The sequence below is a fragment of the Lichenostomus cassidix genome, chromosome 2 (genome assembly GCF_008360975.1).
Source record: "Lichenostomus cassidix isolate B80296 chromosome 2, HeHo_3.0, whole genome shotgun sequence".
In the NCBI taxonomy this organism is placed as follows: domain Eukaryota; kingdom Metazoa; phylum Chordata; class Aves; order Passeriformes; family Meliphagidae; genus Lichenostomus; species Lichenostomus cassidix.
In genome coordinates, this window is record NC_139482.1 from 42,385,842 (window position 1) to 42,407,799 (window position 21,958).

General features: G+C 46.0%; 1 protein-coding gene across 1 annotated transcript; it reads right to left on the reverse strand.

Moving 5' to 3' along the window:
• Positions 1 to 955: 955 nt before the first annotated feature.
• On the reverse strand, positions 956 to 20,695 carry MTURN (maturin, neural progenitor differentiation regulator homolog). Its single transcript, XM_085051234.1, has 3 exons — positions 20,492 to 20,695; positions 14,570 to 14,692; positions 956 to 8,380 (listed from the first exon to the last, which is right to left on the reverse strand). Exons 1-3 carry the CDS (start codon positions 20,651 to 20,653, stop codon positions 8,270 to 8,272), a joined length of 396 nt encoding a protein of 131 aa, XP_084907360.1. The 5' UTR covers positions 20,654 to 20,695; the 3' UTR covers positions 956 to 8,269.
• Positions 20,696 to 21,958: the final 1,263 nt, after the last annotated feature.

A 21,958-nucleotide genomic window follows, 5' to 3' on the forward strand; every position in this document is an offset into this window, starting at 1 on the left:
GATGTCTAAACTGTTTTAATTCACTCGACCTTCTGACGCAGGAAGAAGCCCATCCAGCAGACCTGAGAGGGCAAGAGGCTCCAAGCAGCTGAAAAAGTGCTTGGGAGCAGCACTGCTTCTGTGAGGGCAGCTGTATCTGTAGCCAGAGCCCAACTGTCTCAGTGGATTCCACCATGTGCAAAGGTCTCCTAAGAGGCTGTGGGGCTTGTGTTGCCAGGATTGTGCTCCAACACAAGAGAGTCAGTCCTGGCAGGCACTCCACCAGCCACAGGAATGACTTTATAGGCAGCACTTGGAGTTCTGGGCACACCATAGGGAGTGTAAGTGGTGTGCTCCTACTCAATGCTTATGCCCTGGGAAGTGCCAAAAATACAAGGCAAGTGCTAAGGTAAAGAACTTCCTCTTCCATGGGCTGGAAGATGTCAACCCACAGAGGTTCATGACAAAAGGTAACAACTGTCTTGACTCAACTAAATCAGGGTGAGAAGATGTCAAAGCGGCAATTAAGAGTGAAGTGTTTAAAGAAAAGAGACAAATTATTTAACAGAATCCCTATTTTCATTGCAGCATTGTTACATGTCTCTTAATTAGAACAGATGTCTCCCTAATCCGTGCAAAACAGAAAAGGACCTGAGAGGTCTGAAATACTGGTTCATACACAAATATTACCACCAATTCCCAGCTTCTGACAGCAAATCCACTGCCTCAGACTGTGCCAAACCAAACCACCTGATGATTCTGGGTCCATCAGGGCTGGCTTTGCAGTGCCCAAAGCTCAGATGACATCATTTTCTCCTCCTTGTGCCTGCAAATACTGTTATCCCACCATGCACCAGCAGTGCCTAGAATAGTCAAGCCTGCCATTCCCTGTGCCACATGCATTGCAGCTGTGTTTTAACCTCTCAAATTCAAAATTGAGTTGATTTTGCTCACAGAGAAAAGACACAATGAGTCATCAGAGTTTGGTAAGCTCTTTAATGGCAAGCTCGTGGTGTAATGCCACTGCTGGATTTGACGCCTTGGTGGTGGAGGAGGAAGGAGGATAAGAATGAAGGCAATGCTCTACTGAAGGCTTCCACCTTTGAAAGTGCTGAACAAAAGGGCAACTTCTTTTGGTGACTTGTTTCACAGCTTTGTAGTCCCAAAGACAGAGAGATCTTCCAGCCAAAATTATGGTGGAAACCACACCAAAGACAGCCTTGGCATGGCATGGCACAACATGATTTCTGCTTGATGTGTTGAGGGCTGACTAGTCCCTGCATTAGTAAAGGAAAACTTGACAAAAAATTGCATTGACTGAAATCCAGAGCTGACATTTCCACCACCACCACCACCCCTGAAGACGAAAGCTTCCTTTACATGCAGCATTACCACAGATCTTTGCCTACACGAGCAATAGCATGTTGGTACAGAAAGGGAATTTCAAAGCTCAATGTATTTTACATGAAACCAGTGAGCTTCATTATAGTCAGCAATAACTAGTTCAAAGAAGTTTGGGGTTTTTCCTTGTAGACAAATGAAGGCCCTTTTTGTTCATCTGTATTTTATGTCCAAGCTCATACTGACGGTGCAGTGCTACACAGCTCTGTATAAACTGGGGTTGGCAATAACGCAGATGTGCCCTTAGGGATTGTCTTTCTTTAAAAAAAAATCAGCAATGAGAAAGAAGTCCAACATAGATCACGTAAAAGATAATCTGGCTCACTGAACAAGCAATTGTGGTTAAGTGAAGAGTTTCCTGTGTACACCTGCCACAGACCTCAGGCACCAACTGTTCAACTAAGTCTCAGAAGCCCAATAAAAACCCAAAGTGACAGGGTCTGCCCTCTAAGAACCAAATTTAAGGAATCTCTTTATTTAAATACCTGCATTGGAAGTGATGTCTCCTGAGCCTTCTGCTCTGTGGTTACTCTGCAAGGATGACCTCAAGTCCACCCTGTTACAGGGTCTAGGAGCTGCTGCCCTGAGTCACTCCTGCCTGCCTCTCACACAAAGCCTTCCCAGCTGCAGCTGACTGCAGAATACAGGCTGCTGGGGAGGAGGGGTGTCCTGCCAGAATTAAACACATAAAACAAAGCATTTGCCTCTGCTCAGCAATTTACAGAAAGGAGCATCCAGCTAATGCCCCTGAAGGGATCCTTCCCAATTTCCCATGTCCTCTGACCTGACTGAAAACAGGCAGCATTGAGAGAGACCTCCCAGTGACCAGGCAACCAGGCAACCAGGCAAGGCTCATTTTCTGGATGTCCAACCTGGAAAGTCTCAATGGGTTATGATTTTCAGAGACTGCATTATTTGGCTAGACATCACTGCCTGTGAAAAGATACTGGGTTTGGCACCTAAAATGACTGCTGTCTTCTGCATATCCTGTCTGGCATGGGCCACTCATGGGCCCTCAAGGGTAACACATCTCCCATGCCACCTCATCCCCCTGTAGAGAAAGCACAGTGCGATTCACACACTGTGCTGAACTGCAGCTCCACTGATGCACCTGGCTGCAAGCTGTGGGAGATAAAGAGGTGTTTCCTCCTTCCTATGCTTCCCTTTTTCTGGGAGTGAGAATTTCTGAGAAAAACAGAATGGTAAAGATAACCAGGAGGGAAGTGTGGACACAGGGTAAGGATGTAACCTTGCCTCCTGCCACTGCTAAAGCTAACATTGAGTAAAACAGCCATGGACATCAGCCATGGACATCAGCCATGGACATCAGCCCTGGATCCCAGAGAAAGATCAGGAAACATGCTGAAAGAGGCTAGGGATATGTCCTGAATGGCAGCTTTCCAAAACAATGTCCACAATGTTATTGTAATTGCTTTTACTGTCACAGTCTCATGTCCAACCCTGCTGAGGGGGAAGTGCAGGCACCTACTAAGCAATGTTGCAGCAGAAACTCCTCCCCACTGGCTCCAGCCACCGTCTCACACAGCACACCTTATATGGGACACAGTGACAAGATCCAGCAGCTGGCATGCACGTCACTGATGCAGGAAAACTAACTCCGGCTATTCCCAGCAAAAGTGGCATTCTTACAAGCATGTGACTTTCAAAGGCACAGCACTATGTATGGAGAGAAACTGCCTGGAGAAAAGTCCAGAGTGGGGCAGGAGGTGGAGCTGAAGGGGTTCAGGTCATCATGCTCAGGGGTGAGCTATTCCCCCCATTTCTGCAAGGTAACAGTCCAACAACTTTTTCTCTCATGAGCAAGTCCTTTTAAGAGATGTTACCATGCACCTAAAAAAGGAGCTTTGTGTACCCTGACTGCTCCTCCTACCTACTCACACATCATAATGCTGGAGAAGAGAGGCTTTTCAGTTTGCCTCCTCTATCCCTTCCTCCTTCAATCATCTCAATGCATTTTACAGGCAGGACACTAACAGGAAAACACAACTGAGCTCAAGGCCCCAGTAATGTCCAGAGGAGCTTTTTTATAAAATGCATGGGTTCAATATGCAGATACTTGGCAGGATGGTTTGGGCTGTCTCAGAAATCCCAACATCTCTGTCTTGGAAGGGGCTTTGCTCACTCTTGCCCCTGCAGTTGTCACACTTCTGAAATCTGCAATTCCCTCTGGCATCCTGTGTATTTCTCATCACCCAAGCAGCACTCTGCTCTCTGCATTCATGTGACACATATTCAGAAGCACCAGCTCTGCAAGAGGCTCTGATCTGCTGTATTTATATTTAGTTAGAGCATGAAATGCCTATGAGAAAGGCTGAGGGAAAGGGGAGACCCTTCTGTGTCCGTTCATTACCCGTTTGCCCTGAGGATAGGCAATGATAATGTGCATCTCTGTTCACCCACACACCTAAAGCACTATATACACTGCCGGACAAATAATACTAACAGTCCCTTTTACAAAAGGCTTAAGGTAGGACTTTCAAAGGAGTTACCCCTCTCCTGCTAAATCTTCCAGAGGCCTGGATGCATAACTGGAGGCCTGCCCTGAATTCTCAGTGACTGAGACCCACCTAAAACTCAGAGCAAGGCAATGACAGAGCTACGAACCCACATCTCACTGAATACCCAAGTTTGCAAGCATTTAGGCATGTGTTGGCAAATCTTGTGTCTCACTCTGGCAACCTAGCCACTGGGTCATGCTACCCCTGATTAATTATTGAACGGCTACTAACTGCAGTAGGTGGTAGGAGGGAAGGAAAAATAAAGTACAAATGAAATATAAAAACACTTTGTAGTACAACCAAACCAGTTCCACATCTCTTGCATCATTTGCCAAGTACGGAAAAGTAACACAGTAATACAGAAATGTATTTGGTCAAAGTAAGGAATCAGTGTTTTTTGATAAAATACATTCTATATTAATGCTCATTCACATTTATTACATGTAAATTAAATTTCCTATGTATAAAATTCCAGTTTATTCTCAGTGCTGCCTCATCATGCTTCAGTTCAGCAGCAGAGCTCAACACATTCGGCTCCTAGCAAAGTGGGAGGAAATGAGAGCACTCAGCTTTCTGCAAGAGCAAGCCTCACACATCCCCTGGTCCTGCAGGTCCTGTCAGAACAAAATCTCGCTGGTTCATGGGAGTTTTGCAGGTGAGAGTGCTGCAGAAAGGCCTCCAGCTGTCCAGCACTTGCAGTCTGTGTGGAAGTCACTCAAATGGCATATGGCATTCCAAAGAAAATGTGAGTTAGTGAGTACAGAAAATAATAACATATCTACATACTTTACAAGCATTGTTTGCTTGCAACTGTATTAATGCTCAACTGCTCATTAACAATTCAATCAACATGCAGGGAAAGGCATCAGAGTGCAGTACCACCTGCATGTCGCTGCCAGCCACCTGCCCCTCAAACAAATGGGTGCAAGTGGCCAGCAAACCTCAACAGCAGGACTTTGCCTCCTGCTTGCACTTGTGTAAATTGCTCGCTTGCATTACGCTAGAGCAGAACAAAGTCAGCCCCAAAAGATCTACTTGTATGAGACACCACCCAAGGACTGAATGCTAGAAAGAGAAAGCTTCTCCCGAAGGCAGGCTCTGTTTAAGGTTACAGCATCTGTCCTAGCTGGAGAGGAAAGAAAAATCTAGGGACTTAAAGCAGGGATGGAAACTACTGGTCTTACACTTTATTTCAGTAAGCAAAAAGCCTATTGCTGCTGTACAGTGTTATACAATGAACTGCCACGGTTCTCACGTCACTGGTCCATAAAAAAGGTGCTGTGACTACCATGTTTATGCCTGCATGCTGAAAGAATGTACAAAGTTGCGTTAAGCTCTGTTTTTCTTCCACTTTTTTTTTAATACTCTTAAACTCTGATTTTTACAGTGTTGCAGACACTTCTGTGCAGACTCAGGTAACACACATCGTCCCAGTTATGGAAGATCTTTGCCTCCGACTGAAAAATTCATGTGCTGTGATCTCTCAGGCCACCATCATAAATATAAACCATCAAGAACACTTGCACTGTTTAGTAACCCTGGAAAAAGAGTCTTTAAGAAAATCCATTGAAAAGGAGACATCGTTAACAAGAGGGTTTTCAAAATGATGCGAGTCATTTATAGAAGTTGTCCAAGCATTTTTTCTTCACTCACTCTTTGTTTTTATAAAGCTAATTCTCTATAAAAGGGCTTTTGAAGTGTGTGACCTTAGTTTCACAAATTTTAAAAAATTGGAAAAAAAAAGGAGTAAATTTAGAAACATTTTTCTTGATTGTGGAAAACAGCTGTATTTTAACAGAATTACTTTTGCTTCTTATATTTTCGGTACAAAAGGCAAGTAAATAAAGAGACCCTGCATCTTCACAGTCTGGCACTCATCCAAGTCACTTGGAACTATGTAAAACAGATATAAAATATGAGGGGTCTTCTTCTCCTTTATACCAAGACCCTGGCCAAACCGAGGAGCAAGTCCCCTGATAAGTAAAACCTTACTAGATTTTGTATGAGCCGAAGCAGTATTTTAGCTCCCCTCCAATAAGGTATAAATGCCCAGACTAGCTCAAAGGCCCAGGAATAGATCCAGCATAATTTTAAGAGCCAGGTGCTGGTTGATACCCTTATGGCTTCAGTGTTAAGTTACACTCAAGGAAGATCCTTGAACCTACAGCCTGTCAGTCTCACTTCAGTGACCAGTAAAATCGTGGAAAAGATTATTCAGGGAAGTATATAAAAACACTTGAAGCACAATACAGTCACTGGTCACAGCCAGCATGGCTTCATGAGGGTAATCCTGCTTGTTGAACTCGATTTCCTTTTATGACAAGGTAACCCACCTAGTTGATCAAGGGAAGCAAGTAGATATAATACATTTGGATTTCAGTAAAGCTTTTGATACTGTATCAAAAGTATCCTTCTGGAAAAACTGTCCAGCACACAGCTGGATAAACACACCATGTGATGGGTGAGCAACTGGCTCACGGGTTGGGCACAAAGCATTATAGTGAATGGGGTGACATCAGACTGACAACCTGTCACCAGTGGGGTTCCATAGGACTCCATTCTTGGCCCCGTGCTCTTCAACATCTCATTAACAACCAGGATGCAGGACTCGAAGGAATACTTAGTGTTCCTAAACTGGGAAACAATTAAACACTAACACTAAATTGGGAGGAGCTGTCAACTCTCTTGAGGGCAGAGTTGAGGCCCTGCAGAGAGACCTCAAGAAATTAGAGATGGGCAACTACCAAGTGTATGAACTTTAACAGGGTCAAGTGCTGGATTCTGCACCTGGGACAGGGCAACCCTGGTTTTGTGTGTTGACCAGGGAATGAGAGGCTGGAGAGCAGCACTGTGGAAAGGGACCTGGGAGTCCTGGTCAGTGAGAAGCTGAATGAGTCAGCAATGCCCTGGCAGCCAGGAGGGTCAACCCTATCCTGGGGGGCATCAGGCACAGCATTGCCAACCAGGCCAGGGAGGGGATTGTCCTGCTCTGTACTGGGGCAGCCTCACCTCGAGTGCTGGGAGCAGTTTTGGACACCAAAATGTAAAGAAGACATTAAACTATGAGACAATGTCCAGAGGAGGGCAATAAGAACGGTGAAGGGTCTGGAGGAGAAGCCTGGTGAGGAGTGGCTGAGGTCACTTGGTCTGTTCAGCCTGGAGGAGACTGAGGGGACACCTCATTGTGGTCTTCAGCATCCTCAGGAGGGGAAGAGGAGGGGCAGATACAGATCTCTTCACTCTCCTTACCAGTGGCAGGACCCAAGGGAATGGCCTAAAGTTGCATCAGGAGAGGTTTAGGTTGGATATCAGGAAAAGGTTCCTCACCCACAACATGGCTGGGCACCAGAGCAGGCTCCCCAGGGAAGTGGTCACAGCACAAGCCTGTCAGAGTTCAAGATGGATTCAGACAATACTGTCAGGCACATGGTGTGATTCTTGGAGTGTCCTGCGCAGGGCCAGGAGCTGCACTCAAGGATCCTGATGGGTCCCCTCCAACTCCGCATAATCTACAATTCGATGATTCTACTACATGATGCCATGAGGTTTGAGTAATAATTTGACAATGTATCAAAACCAGCAAAGCTTAAAATTAGTTGTCATGCAGAAGTGACATGGGATAGGCGATGGCTATTTTTTACTTGATTTGTAAGAAAGCAGCACTTGCCTTTGGATCACAAGGTGTTGGAGTACCAGCTTTGGTTGTAATGTGTGCTGCTGGTACCAGTTATTCCCAGTTATTAATTCAACACTTGTAAACTCAGGTGTCAGTGAAATGACATCAATACCTCTGACACCCCCTGGATCTCCTACTTCCCATCATTTTTGTTAAGCCTTCATATGCACTTCTGCAGCTCCAACCACTATTTAAACTACTGTTTTTCAGGAAAAGTCTCTCCCCATTTGGTAATTTGTCAAAAACCTATAGCTGTTGAACTAGGAAGAAAAGCGCAGGTGGTGTTTGCTCTCTGCGCTGGTTTCCTCAGAATGGTCACTGAGGAGGCCTCGGCGCTCTCCCCACACGCCTCCTACATTCTCAGTACTCTACATTCATGTCAGCAAACACTACTCTCGAACACAAATCAAAGAGACAAGTCAGCGACAAAACTACTTCTAGACTGATAACGGCAGAATGCTACCAAGACAACTCCATAGAAAACCCACTGAAGCAGGAGCAAAATTCAGGTCACTTCTTAGCAAAGCTCATCACGGATTATTATTATTATTATTTAAAACCATTTTTTGTAAAACTTTTATCTTGGCAGCCAGATATCCCCTTGTGATGTGCTAATTCGAACAGGCTTATGTGGGACCACCTGACCCCACCTGGTACCAAAGGCTTCCGAATTTTTTTATAGCTTCTCAGAAAATCACTGCTGACTGACACCCATCTGTTGGTGATCGGCTTCTGGCTCCTCTTCTTCCACATCTGCGTTATATTCTTCAAATGCATCATCATCAACATCTGGAAGCCCAAGTAACTACAAAGAAGAGAAAATACTGTGTAACAGTGAATTACCCACTCGTGCAGCTTTGCTGCAAATCTTCACACAAATCCTACATATGCTTCTTAAAAACCTCAAATCCTGGAATAACAGTATTGCAAAATTATCTAGACTCTCTTTCTCTCCCTCCTGGGATAAAGAAAGATTTGAAAATGCATCCTGACACCAAATTAAGTGCTCAGAGACCGGAAGACAAATAAAACCAAAACAAAGCACTTGCAAAAAGCTTCACATTCTTCACTGAGGTCGCATTATGAATTCTTGAGTGTTTAGACTTGGCAGTGTTTTAACTTCAGAAAGAACCGTGATAGTATTGTAGCGGTATTTATCTTGGTTTAAGATTGTTTTTTGTCAGCCCTATAAAAGCCAAAGAGAGCATCCTCATGCAGCACTGGCTTGTGTGCAGTATGCAAGGAGTCCCTAAAAGCCTAAAGAACCCACCATGCCAAGTGCTTCTCTTGAACCCTTCACTCCCTTCACACCAGACAAAGCCTTGCATGCTGGGTGAAGCCCTTGCAGTAAGAAATACTGGGTATTCCACTGAAAAACTGACCCTTTAAACTTCTGCAAACTAGATTTGGGCTTGCAAGGAACTGCCAGCCCATCTTCCTTGGACAATCTTTGAATACCTCCACCTGATGGCTCCAATCTCTGCAACATCACTCCTTCACAACAGGAAAAGGAGCAGTCATGTTTGAGCTTCTCCCAGCTCTCCCAAAAGGTTGCCAAGCCAACAGAAGTCAGGAAGACAGATAAACCAAGTAACAGTCAAAATAATGCATCTGTTGTGGAAATCTCACATCAGAATCCTACACTAACAACTATTAATAGCCACAAAGCAAAATCATAGGCCAGGCATTACTGGGAATACCACGTATTTAGCTTGCCAGAGCTGGAAGAGCAGCACAGATGCATGTAACACCCTCTTTGGAGAGTGATGCAGCTGTTAGCTCTTGAAAGAGGCAAAGCCCAGAAAAATCATGAGGAGGGTGACACTTTTTAGGTGAGAGCATGGAAATGAGAAGGCTGCAACAAGGCAGATTTTCAGGAATCTAATTTAGTCTGTGATCGACATTCAAAATTATTCAGTGGACACAAGTACAACACACAGAATTCGCTTCTGGGTGCCATGAAGCTTGTATTCCTTACTGTTCACTGGGAGAAAATCAGATTTTTAGTTGCAGGGTTTCTTCAGCAGGGAAATGGAAGGAGAATTTGCTGAATAAATGCCCTCCTTTGCATTTTAAAAATACTTACGGAGAGACCCCAAATGGAAAATGTTCTTGTTTTCTGACCAGAACAAAGTAATTGTTCCTATGCAGACACATTTTTCAAGTCAAATGCTTAACTGAACGTGAACTGCTTAGTTCATTTTCAGGATGTGGGGGCTTTATTTTGTGTTCAAGCTAAAATTAAAATACTCAGTTTTCAAAAGGCAAAAGCAAGGACTCTTTCTACACTTTGTTATACACCAGTACTATTTTTGCTAAACTAATTTGGTATATTCAAATTAAATGTGAGTGTTGTACTCCTGTTTGTATCACCTGGCACAAAGAGTTTTGACCGCAATTTCCCACCTCTGGTCATAATTCCCCTTTGATTTGCAAGGAAATGAGTCACATGAATCTTCATTTTATGGGATACTGTAAGCCTTTCCCATGCAAAATTAGCATGGAAAACAACATGCATGACAAGAACCACAAAGACATACACAATCCCAAGGGATGGGGAGTACATCCTGCTTTTCACACATCCCCTCTCTCTTCACCATCAGGAAATCCATCTCCCCTATCCCTGGAGCAGCGTAAATCAGAGTGATGCTGCAGACCTTAGTGGTTTCACAGAGGAAGAATGGGGATAGGATGGAATGGAATGAGAGGCTCCTCCAAGGGAGATGCAGTTTTATTCTCTTGCAGACACTTTATGACCTTCCAAGGCACCAAGGACCTTGACCATGCAGGTCTTGCTTTTAGGTGTGACATCCTGTTGCCTCCCACAGGATTATGGTGGTCCCTCACCACTGTTAACCCCTTACTGCTCTCCAGACTGCAGTGACAAATCAGCCCACACCTTCAACATAACAAGGGAGGGATCAGGGTACAAAGTGCAGGGAGCTCTAGAAACATTGGGACAAAACAGAAGAAGGGTGTACAAAAGACAAGGACAAAATAGGATGATGAAGACGGCCTGGGCTGACCCTAGACTGACTCCCACCTTGTCTTCTTTCACACACACTAGTTTCTGCTTCTAGTCCATAGCTGCTTCACTATTAAAGTATCAGCTATGCAGCAGACTTGAAAGGACTTAACTGGAGAGGAAAACAAGGAGAAAAGAGATAAAACAGAAAACTGGTGTAGAAAGAGAGAGCTGGATCCATCAGCAGAAAAGCCAAGGGGAACGAAACTGCCAGGTGGGGATGCATGGCTATGAGGAGGTCAGGGTCATGATGAGGAGGGAGGAAGAATAACAACCAGCAGCACTGCCTGAACTACATTTATTTCTTTCTGTTGGCCAAACTACCCATCTGGGGGTAAAGGATAGGCCACTGGGACATACATGAATTCAGTGAATATGACATAAATGGCTTTTGCACTACAGACTCCCCACTTTGGATTTAGGCTTTCAGGCTGAAGATGAGCTCAGTGTGGGACCCCTGAATTTGCTGCTGAGTTGTATGACTCATGCCTTGGTTTCCTGCAAACTTTGCCAGTTGGTGTGATGTCCCTCAGGCATTTCTTGTATTTGTCTTTCTTAACTCTTTCAAAGTGCCCTGATTTTACAAATAACCTCATAGTTACTAACTATGGAAGCAGAGTGACACCATCTCCTACTAAAAGCTGGCACACAAGCACAGTGAAAAACAAACCAAGTACAAGACTGAGCTTTAGCAGTCCATGTGATGCTACACTAGAGATAATACAGTTCAGCTGAATCCCTGTGGGAAGGACTTAGTCTCCAGGAAGATATGCTTAAAAGCACCAGCATGGGCACCTCTGACACCAGAGAGACCAAGGCACGGGGGCAGATGGGATGCTCTGAGGCAAGTAACAGTATCTGAGCCCAGTGCTACTGTTTGATATCTTGTACTTTCATGGTGTCTGGCACTTCTGGATGCTCCCTGAGTAAATGGATAATAAAGCAAATCACAGAGTTTCATGGAAACTGACCCAGGAAGGCAGTAATGTGTAGAGACAACATGGCCCCCACCACCTTCAGTAAAGAAACAGCTTGACCTTCTCTACAGCAGGACAGAGGTGTGGTTTAGCTGTTGCAGGTAAACCAGCACTTTTTAAAAGCCTCATCTAATTAAATATGCTGCTTTAGCACTGTTTTTAGGTCCATAGAACATTAGGGAGAGATGCCTGAGAGCAGTGAGGAACAGTGAGCAGACCTAGACCACCCTCATTGCCTTCTGTGCCCAGGAAGATGGGTGAGCAGAGGGAATTCTCTGTCTCCCACTGAGTGCGACACCAACTGCTGGGCATTCGTGTTCCCACTATCTCCAAAACACAGGGCCCAGCAGCATGAGAAGCCAGTCCCTTCCCACTCCACACCCCCAGGGTAAGCTTGTGGAGACATGGCTGAGCTGTTATCATGAATGTGCAGAGCAGGGCTGAGCTGAGTTACTGGAAAAAGTTGGTTTTGGCCCCCTCAGTTACAGGAAGGCAGACGATCATGGTGTGCCCAAGGGCATGGAAAGGTGCAGATGCACTGCCACTGCTTTCTTCTAAATATTTCCCTTCAAAGGATCCCAACAAAGAATTTCAGAACTGGCAATACCAAAATGGAGAAGACTTTCAAAAGGTCCTTGCCAAGCACCTGCTAAAAACCTGGTTCCATCCCAGTGTCCTAGACTCTGAGCCAGGACCATCAGATATTTAGGAAAAGCCCAGTCTGACCTTCAACTGCAGTTTTTTCCTAAACTGCCATTTTTCAAACTGAAGTTTGCCAGACTGGTCTCTGTCAGCTGATTTGCTTGGGATAGAGGAGAAGAAATGCCTTGCAAAAGCACTGTTGCCTAGAAGCTGACAGCAAGGTGGTATCATTAGTAAAACGGGTCCAGCAGAGAAAGGATGGGAGACAGCAGCAAGTAATGCGAAGGAAATAATTTCCCAATACTGAAAAAATTTGTTTTGTTCTGGCAAAGGTCTGAGGGTGCAAAATAACTGTTTCCATACATCTATTGTAACACCATTCAACTTTAAAAATCTTTCCTCCCATGTATGTACTATTTTTAATAGTTACAATGAGGGAAAAATGTCAATATATTCCTTGTTAGACTTGTCTACACACAGCCATACCTAAAATGATAAACCTGGTTTTGTTATGCTGATGCAAATCTCTCAATTCTAGGTCAAAGGGGAGTCTAAGAAACTTAATCTCTGTGGTACATTCAAGAGAAAATGAAGAGGTACTTGATTACAGTCTGCAAGAGGTCTCTGGCAATTGAGGACACCATTTTTGAGAGAACAAAAGCAAAATGAAATTCAACAGCTAGGAACCAAAACTAGAAGAATGCAGATTGTAAACAAAAGAGTTATTCAGAGCACCACAACTAGCCATGAGAAGAAAAAGTGCCCAGCAGTACTGTATCCTTTAAGTCACCTGAAGAGTTTACATCAAGAGTGGGTGTCTTTGGGAAAGACACATTCTAGTTCAGCCTCAATTAATGTGCTTGGCTGTGGGGCTCATGAGGTAAAATGTGATGTATTAATGAAGGGCCCAGGCTATATGAGCATATTTCCCTTGCTTTGAACCTTTCTGTTTGGAATAGTAGCTCAACTTGAAGTCAATTTCTGAGTAACTTAAAGCTATGCTGGAATAAATACGGTTTAAATTAAATAAGTAATCTGTACCAATTTAACTAAGTCTTTTTGAAGTCATCTTTAGGTAAACCAATGGATGTTTCTCATCAAAGGCACAGCTTCCCTGAGCAGGAGAAAACAGCTATGAAGATCCCAGAGCCCAACACTGTTCCGGGAAACATACTTATGTTTTTTGTATGTTTTCACAATTACATGCAGCTGTAGCGACAGATCAGATTTCCAGTCCTTCCTAAGAAAAGTGTGCATCTGTTCTATTTATTTCTAGCCTCTCAAAGGATTCTTTAAAACTATGCTCTTTTATGTCGACCAGCTGTGGCGATCCGTGCAAACCGTTGCAAGGGTGTAACACAGGGAGGGCCAGTGTTTTCATATTGGTGCTCCAGGCCCTCCCTTTCACACTAAATACTTGGGATACATTTTCAGTCTTGTCAATTAGTCAGCCAGAAAAAGACAGGAGGGAAAAGGTCTGAGTTTTCAGCTGAGTATAAAAACGTCCATTGGTCAAGTTTCTCACGGACATCATAGAAGAATGGCTCTGGCTACAAACCCTCTCTCTGCTCTGCACCTTAGCCAGCCCCAAGCATGCAAATGGAGAGGCTGTGTAGAGGGAGCATTTGGCAAAAATGAAGGACAACGGCCAGCCTAAGACACCTCACCCTGATGAAATCCAGGCTTTGGCACAAATCTTAGTGTTAAACAAGGACAGAGAAAGCTGAGTAGCAGCAAAACAGAAAAATATAGGCCCCCTCCCCACAAAACCCAGCTTCTGTTCCAACTTCTTCTCAAGCAGTGACCAAACCAGTGTTTGCAAATACCAAGTGGCAACCATCCTAAAAGCAAAATCTGCATTAGCTGGGGGAAAAAACCCAACCATAAAATAAAATAAACCACCCTGAGGAGAGACCGTTCTTCCAGTTTCCCAGAGATTTACTCCTGCTGTTCATATCCTTGCAAAACTCCCCAATTCCAGTGCCAGGAAACAACTCTGCCACAAAGTCCCGTGGCGCTGACTCGTATCCCGTTCCTCGGAGTCAGCGCTGCATCAGCAGGACGCGCGCCCCTGCCCGCTGCCACCGGCTGACACACCAGTTGGCCTCCCACCCCGCATGGGAATCTCATCCTCTCAAACACTGAGATGGAAATAAAAAGGCAGCTGACTTCCAAGAAACAATTTCCAATTGCCTGATGGTAGCTTATGTGCTAACACTCCTGTACCCAGGCAGCTAAGTGGAGATGTAAGTCTCTGGAGAAGATAAAACACCTCGCTCTATCCAGTGCTGTCCTATTAAAAGTCACAGGTAACTGTCAATGTTTAGAAGGGAAAAAAAAAAGCACTTACAGGTCTGAAGGATTTGAAGACTTTTTCCAGTATTTCATGGAGTGTCTTTTTCCCACAAGAGGAGATGTAATCTTGTGCGAGCTGCAGAAAAGGTAAGCAGTCCTCACTTTCGCTCCACACGTGCTGAAAGCAAACAGCAACACAAGAAAGGAAAGGCATTAACAGGAATTCATGCCAACCTTTCCATGTGATTTTATAAGGTGACGTGTTGTAAACATCTGCCAAAGTACACCGAGCCTCCTGCGGTTCAGACCCGCCCTGTGGACAGGCATTGCAGGCTGTTTCAGAAGGCACATTTCTGAGGAGGAACCTGGATTTTATTAACATGATGCATCAGAAAACAGGCACATTGATCCAGAAGCGGAAATGCCTCGTGACTACACCAGCCATGAAGAATACACACACTTTGCACATGTACATTTTACCTATAAAGATGCTTTTGTTTGACATCAGCCCTGCTCAGACCTGGAAGTCATGCTGGGTTTTCTCTTTTTCTGCATCATCTGCTGCAGTGAAGCCCTCAGGAAGAGCTAAAGCATCTCTTTGTCTCCCTGGTGTCAGTGCAAATATGATGCGACCCTGGAGGTGGAACTTGATGTGTAATTCTCTCGATGATGCAAAAGAAAAGATGCAAAATCTGCCTGCAGGCTAGACACAGAGCCAAGGAGAGATGTTTGGGCACTCACAGCATCCTGACACTTCAAGCCTCCCACCCTGTTTTGAGATTTACTCCTCCTGGAACTCGATCTTCTCTTCCCAGGCAGGCACATTTAAACCCATTTGAGATCCTCCACTTGTCTTACTCCTGCTTTGGAGATGCTGGTTCCCCAGCCTCACTCTGTGAAGCTTCTCTCAAAACTCGCATTTTTTCGGCTGCTAGGAGGTTGTTTGAAACGGAGCTGGCAAGTGAGGGAGGGAGCACTCAGGCAACAATGCTTCCTGTGCCCAAGGGCACAAGCCAATGTCATCTCAAACACCTTCTGTTTGAAGACTTCGTGCATAGGACTGTCTTAGGCAGCCTGCTACACAGAAAAGTGCAATACTGCCAAATTGGTTTGAGACTCTTGTACCTCTCTTTCTGCACAGCAGCTCTTTTCCCCAAAGTGCCTTTTTACTTGCCATGAACAGCAGGTTATGCTTAAACAAGAAAAGAGGAGGGTCTCTCTGAAGCTAAACTAACATTCAGGGAAAGACTCAAAATGACAGATGTTTCAATCCCTAGCATAAGGCTTGCACTTTGCCTTCCTCTTCAGTGGTGAACACCTGCCAGGGATACAGTTTTGCACTTAACAAAAGAAAACAGTACTTAACATCACCTAAACTGCACCTTTAAGATAAAACCTGTAACTGCTTTGCTATGAACCTCACTTGACCTACATTTTCTTTGCTGCTTGTTGCACTTTACAAGCATAAACACAGTGAAATGTTTTGTTATGAAAACAGCCTTGCATTACTGAGTAGGTTCTGCTCTTTCCATATGACCAGAGTCATCTCTTAACCATTCTGGCAATAAAAATAAGTTCTTTACAGTCTTGCCAACTCTCAAACGCACATACCACAAGTCTCATGATACTTCATGCCATCGTAAGAGTCATGGGCTTTGTAATCCTATAAATATACAACTAAATCTCAGCTTCCGTTTACCCAAAAAAAAAAAAAAGCCAAAAAGAAGTCTGCACTTTGTGATTCTAAAAAGGCAGAAGGTACATGAAGTGAACTCAAATGAGCCCTCTTCAAAATATCAAATGAACACTTCCAAATCACATTTTAAGAACAGCCTTTGGAAAAGATTTTGGAGATCTGGCCCACGATTTCTTCATATTTGGGGTTAGTAATAACTGTTTAGCTACTCCTAAACTTCAGAGCTGAATGTTGCAGCTTGGTAATTCCTGGCTCATGTTAAACCTGTTGCAATTGTTTATACATCTAAAACGATTATGACTGCTGAGATCCTCATTCTTGTTTAAATTGTGGCTTCTTTTGACTACCAGCGCTATACACAGGAGCTTCCACATAAATGAAAATCAGGCCCTACTCTTCAATAAATAATGGCTGGTTCATTCCCCAGGGAGAGTTAACCCCATGTTGTCCTACCATGTTTTCACAATCTCTTTTCAAGGTGCACCACATTTTAGATTCCCATGTGAATTCGTCAGCAATAGGCAAAATAAGATGATCCAGCATAAGGGGAAAACCTGCGGGAGTAACCTGATCACCGAGTTTTTGAGGCGATTTTTTTGCATAGCATCCTAGGACAATTAGCAAGTAAGTTCCAAAAATCTCCCCATCTGCAGAGGATTTAAAACATTGACTGTAGCAACAAACACACTATGAGAAGTTTCAGATGCCATTAGCGCATGCATCTCATTCAGAAATTAGTTGATTTAATCTTTTCCTTGAAAAACCTCAACCATAATAAAGACCAGTGTTGTAATGCTTGTAGGTTCAGCTGCATCTCCAGCTCTCTGTGGCGGTTCAGTGCTGCACCCAGGCAGCACAGGTACTGTCTCAGCACTGATTCACCCAGTGAATCTCCAGAGGAACCTGCAAAAGGAATTTCTGCCTTTCAAAATAAAAACAAACATAATTGGAGGATTCAGCTCCTGCTTAGAAAGTTAAAGCAGTCAGTAAATCTGCATATACAGAGATTATTTCCTGGAAAACCCAATGCCTGAGGACCTCTCTGCAGTGGGAGAAGGGGGCTGCTGGCAAACTGGTGGACCACAGTGCCCGGCTGTGGCTGTGCAATTAAAAAATATTAACGTCATCATTGGAGTTATGTGTTTTCCAAGCCTACCCAGTTTTGCCCACAGTTGTTTTGTGTCACTACAAAAGCACACAGATACTAATTTCCACCTTGGCACACCTAGGATCACAGTTGAACTATTTAGTTCAGCATCTACACACAGCACATAGCTGAGGAAATCAGTAGGGCTGCATCTGAAGGGGTTTGCTTTCCCTCACACCTTTAGATGACTCAGTGTAGCTGGATGACAGAATCATTTGCTGGCTCACCTTTTTCTAAGCAGCTCACTTGTTGTGCATGACAGCAAAACTTTTTATTTGCGGGGATAATTTGACTTGCAGAAAAAATTCAGACCTGCTGACTCTGTTCTAAAGCATTTTCAAGAAATCTTGCAGCAAGATGGCATCCTATTTTTATTTATCGGTTACTTTGAATACCAGTATAACATGGTGACAAAACAAATGACAGACTGTAAAGAATAACATCTCAACCCTCACCATCCTTCCTTACAGCTACCAAAGTCCAATTAATTTCTTGAGAACCCCAGGAGTATCAGGAACTGAATTACACATAGTTCAGCTATCTGAAATGCTGATTCAGAGAATATTAGTGTCCAGGTGGTACTGAAAATGCCAATAAGCATCTACATGGGTCTCCTCCACCTCTAGCATGTTAAAAGCCTAGCCTAAAGATATCTTTTCAGGAAATCAAAAATACTTGATTGTTGTGAATTGGGATCTCTGATTTTAGACAAAATTCAGTGTTATTCTCCCCCAGACTGCATCTTGGCAACCTTTCCACGTTTTTCTCTTCTCCTCCTTCCTTTTATGTTCAACATGCTGATCATTTCCTCCTTACAAGTGGGTTATCATGGAATTCTCTGGCACCTCCTACATAGCTTTTAAAGTCGCATCATTATGAAATGAAGACGTAAAGAAAGAACAAGAATACCAGGCATCCGATGCTTATTAAATGTGAGCCTCCTTTAGAAGAGTCACAGTGTGCAAAAAGGCTGTAAAGTGTGTCACTGTGAATTCTGTTTATATTTACTCACTTTCACACTCCACTGTGTTAAAGGAGCCATGCAACAAGGCTTAAAGTGCAAATAACAATCAGTCCCTTGGCTTGTATTAAGTCTCCTTAAAATAAACTTTAGCCTGTAATTGCACATAGAAAGGAAAGTTATAATCTGGAACATAAAAAAAAAAGAAGAAGAAAAAAGGAAAGTGACTGCAAAAAAACAACATAATCAAGCTGGGAGAAGAAATTAAGTCCCACAGTGCACTAGAGGCAGGAAACAGGATGCTGGAGATCTGCTCATTAGTGGGTCTTAATCATATTAAAGAGACACCATGAACAGAAAAAGAATTAAGAATGACACCTATCTGCTAGTCTTAAAAGTATTATCATTACAAAAAGTGCCTTAACTAATAATGCTAAAAAAGACGTAAGAAAACACTGCTTTTAGTTTTCCACTGTTTACGTTCTAAATTTGACAGGAGTTGGCCCTGTGCTCCATTTTACCAGTGGTGACTCTGGGCAGGGAGTCCTTCCCACAGCAACCCTGCAATGAAAATATTAAAAAAAAAAAAGGGAAAATGTGATTGCAAACTAAAAAAAAAAAAAAAAAGCCAGCATTGGACTAGGGTGTGAAACTGCTCAAGATATTTTTTGAAGTTGACTAGACTTGGTTTGAAAGAGTTCACTCAATTATTGAGCAGTACACAAAGAAAAAATGCATGTCTAAGAAAAAAAAAATGGACTTTCTTTGCAATTTCCCATATCATTAGTGTCCAGTCACAGTTTTAGCCTAGTGCTGCACTGGATTCATCCACATTCCTGCTTAGGAGTGCAGCAGGCATGGCCCTTTCTGGGGACAGCCATCTGTAGAGAGGAATGAGCACTGGGGTCTGACAGGCTCAGAGGTGCTGGGAAGATGGATGTGGAGAGCTATTCCCACAGAGGACTGAGAGAATCCACACCCTGAGATACTCCACTGCTACATCTGAAGGTCTCATGTATCTCTGGACAGATGCTACTAAACTGTTACTAAACACCAGGTAACTTCTTTCACAATTCAGCACGACCATCTACCTGCCACAATAAATAACTATCCTTCTCGCTGGGATCTGTGGTGCTGGAGAAGTCCCTTTAGTGCTCTTTGTTTCCATGGTCCCACCTGCCAAATGGGCTTACTCTGCACTTACCTGTTGGAAAGGGAATTAGTGAACATTTGTCAAGGAGGTGGAGGGATGAAAGTTGCTCCGTGAAGGGAAGAACCTACAACATTCCTACAGTAACGCTCTGTGCTAGGAGCTATTTTGTTAAAAAAAGCAAACCGAAATCCTTTCATTGAAGTTAACTAGCACTTGGCAGCTTACAACCCCCGTGCCGTGGCGCCGCTTTCGGTCACTCTTCCTGTACTTCTGCTCACCGCCGGGAGGGTCTGAGCGAGGGGGAAAGCGTCCCCCGACCCTTCCCCAACGCAGGGATGTGGTGGCGGAGCCTCTTCTGCCCGAACTCGGCGCAGAACTCGGCGAGGGGCGGCGGGGCGGGGGCGCGGCGTTGCCCGGCCGGCACCTGCCCGCATCCCGCGGCGGGCCCGGGGGAGCGGCGGGGGGGCGCGGCCCTCCTGTCATCCTGACTCCATTTTATTCCTGCCCATTCTCCATTTGCCGTGACAGCCCTGCCGGCCCGCCCGAACCCGCGCCGTGCCCCAGCCCCAGCACCCCGGGAGGATGGAGGGGCCGCGGGGGGAGCGGCAGCTGCGGCCCCGCGGGGCGCGGGGCGGCGGGGGGGTCAGCACCGGTCCTCCCCGCCCGCCCGGAGCCCGCAGCCTCCCCGGGCCGGCTGATGGGGAAGGCGGGGGGGTGGGGTGTCCCTGCCCGCAGCCCTGCCCGCGGGGCCGCCCCCCACCGGCAGCGGACTCCATCTTGCAGATTGTGGGAGGATCCCCCCGGCCCCCGGCCCCGCCGCCCTCCATCACCGCATCCCTCCCTCCGGGCACGGCCCCGTCCTCCGCCCCGCCGGCGCTCCCCCTCGGCTGCTCCCCCCGGGCTCGGGGACCCGCGCGGACGGAGCGTCCCAGAGCGGCGACAGGGCTCCCCGCGCGTCCGCGCGCAGGCAGGGGGTGCCCCGCACGCCCGTGACCCCCGATCCCCTCCTGGGGCACTCACGAAATTGTCGCCGCAGGCGGCCTCCGGGCAGAGCACGTAGAACGACACGCCGGGCTCGGCGTAGAAGTCCATGCGTCGCTCCGTCTCCTCGGCGGCGATGAGCTGGAAGGGCGTGCGGGCGCACCATCGCTCCGCCGCCTCCGCCAGCGCCTCGAAAGCCATCGCCGACCCCGCCGCCGCCGCCGCGCCTCCCGCCCGCGTCCCCCGCGCCGCCCGCGCCCCCCGCGCCTCGCACCGCCCCGCGCCCGCCCCGCGCACCGCCCCTCCCGCCCCCCGCGCCGCGCCGCGCCGCGCCACCCGTGCGGCTCCCGGCACCGGCCCCGCTGGAATTGCCGCGCGCAACTGACTCGACGCCTTCTGGCGACACCGGGGAGAAGGGAATAAATAAAAAAATGGAAGAGCCCACTCATGAAGGCGCTGTCGGCGAGACCGTGCCTCGCATCTCCGGTTCCCATCCCTCTTCCCAGAGCTGGGCCGGAATCTTGGCAGCACCCATTGTGCTGAACCCTGCGCTGGGTTCTGTGTGGGCTGCTGGGGTGTCCCAATACAGACAGATTCACCCCGTGACATTGGAAAGCTTTATGGAAGTTCCCCCTGACTTACCATCCTGTTACCACGGGTCTGTGGGTTTGCAGTGAGGTTCACATTACTCTTCCAGGCTATCCCAAGGGATTATCTATATGTCCAGCCAAGGCATAAGAGACATGAGAGCTGATCTACATTTTTAAAGGGCCTTAGATTTGCGTTGGCATGCACTGTGCCACAAAGGAAAACAAATCCCCACAGGCCTGGATGGGTTTTCAGCTGGAAGCCTGGGACTTTGTAGAGGTGAACGGGAAGCATGGAGTCCGTACGTGGCATTGGGCAGAAAAGTTTGCACAGATAAAGAGAGCACTGGCCTCTAAAACAGCCCAGTGGCTTTTGCTGCTCTCCTGAGTGGTGTTCCACTGCATTTCCATGGCTGGTACCAAAACCCCAGCTGATGGGGTCAGTGTCACACATCATACACTCCCATCGTATGTATCAGTTTGTACATAAATCATTCGACTGCTCCAAACTAATGGTGAGGTCACCAGAGGTCTTTTCCAACCTTAATGACCCTGAGACTGGCTCAGTTAGAGAGCATGGTGGCAATAATGATTCTATCATTCTGGTCTGCAGAGAGAATGTGACTGAGCATGGCAGCACCAGCAAAGCTGTGGCAAGGGCATACTCCCCCTGCCTCCGGCTGACCTGAGGCACGCTCTCAGCACCCACGCTGTGCTCAGCCCCACAGTCACTGTCTCCCACCGCTGGCTTGTCACTGGTGTGGGCGTGGGTGCAGCGGAACTCGGTGCTAATGATACCACAGAGAAAAACCTCCACCGGCATTGCAGCGCTGAGGTGTCAGGAAACGCCAGCAACATGAGCACTTGTGCAATTGTAACTCAGCTCCTTTGTGCATTTTTCATTTATTCTGCACAGATA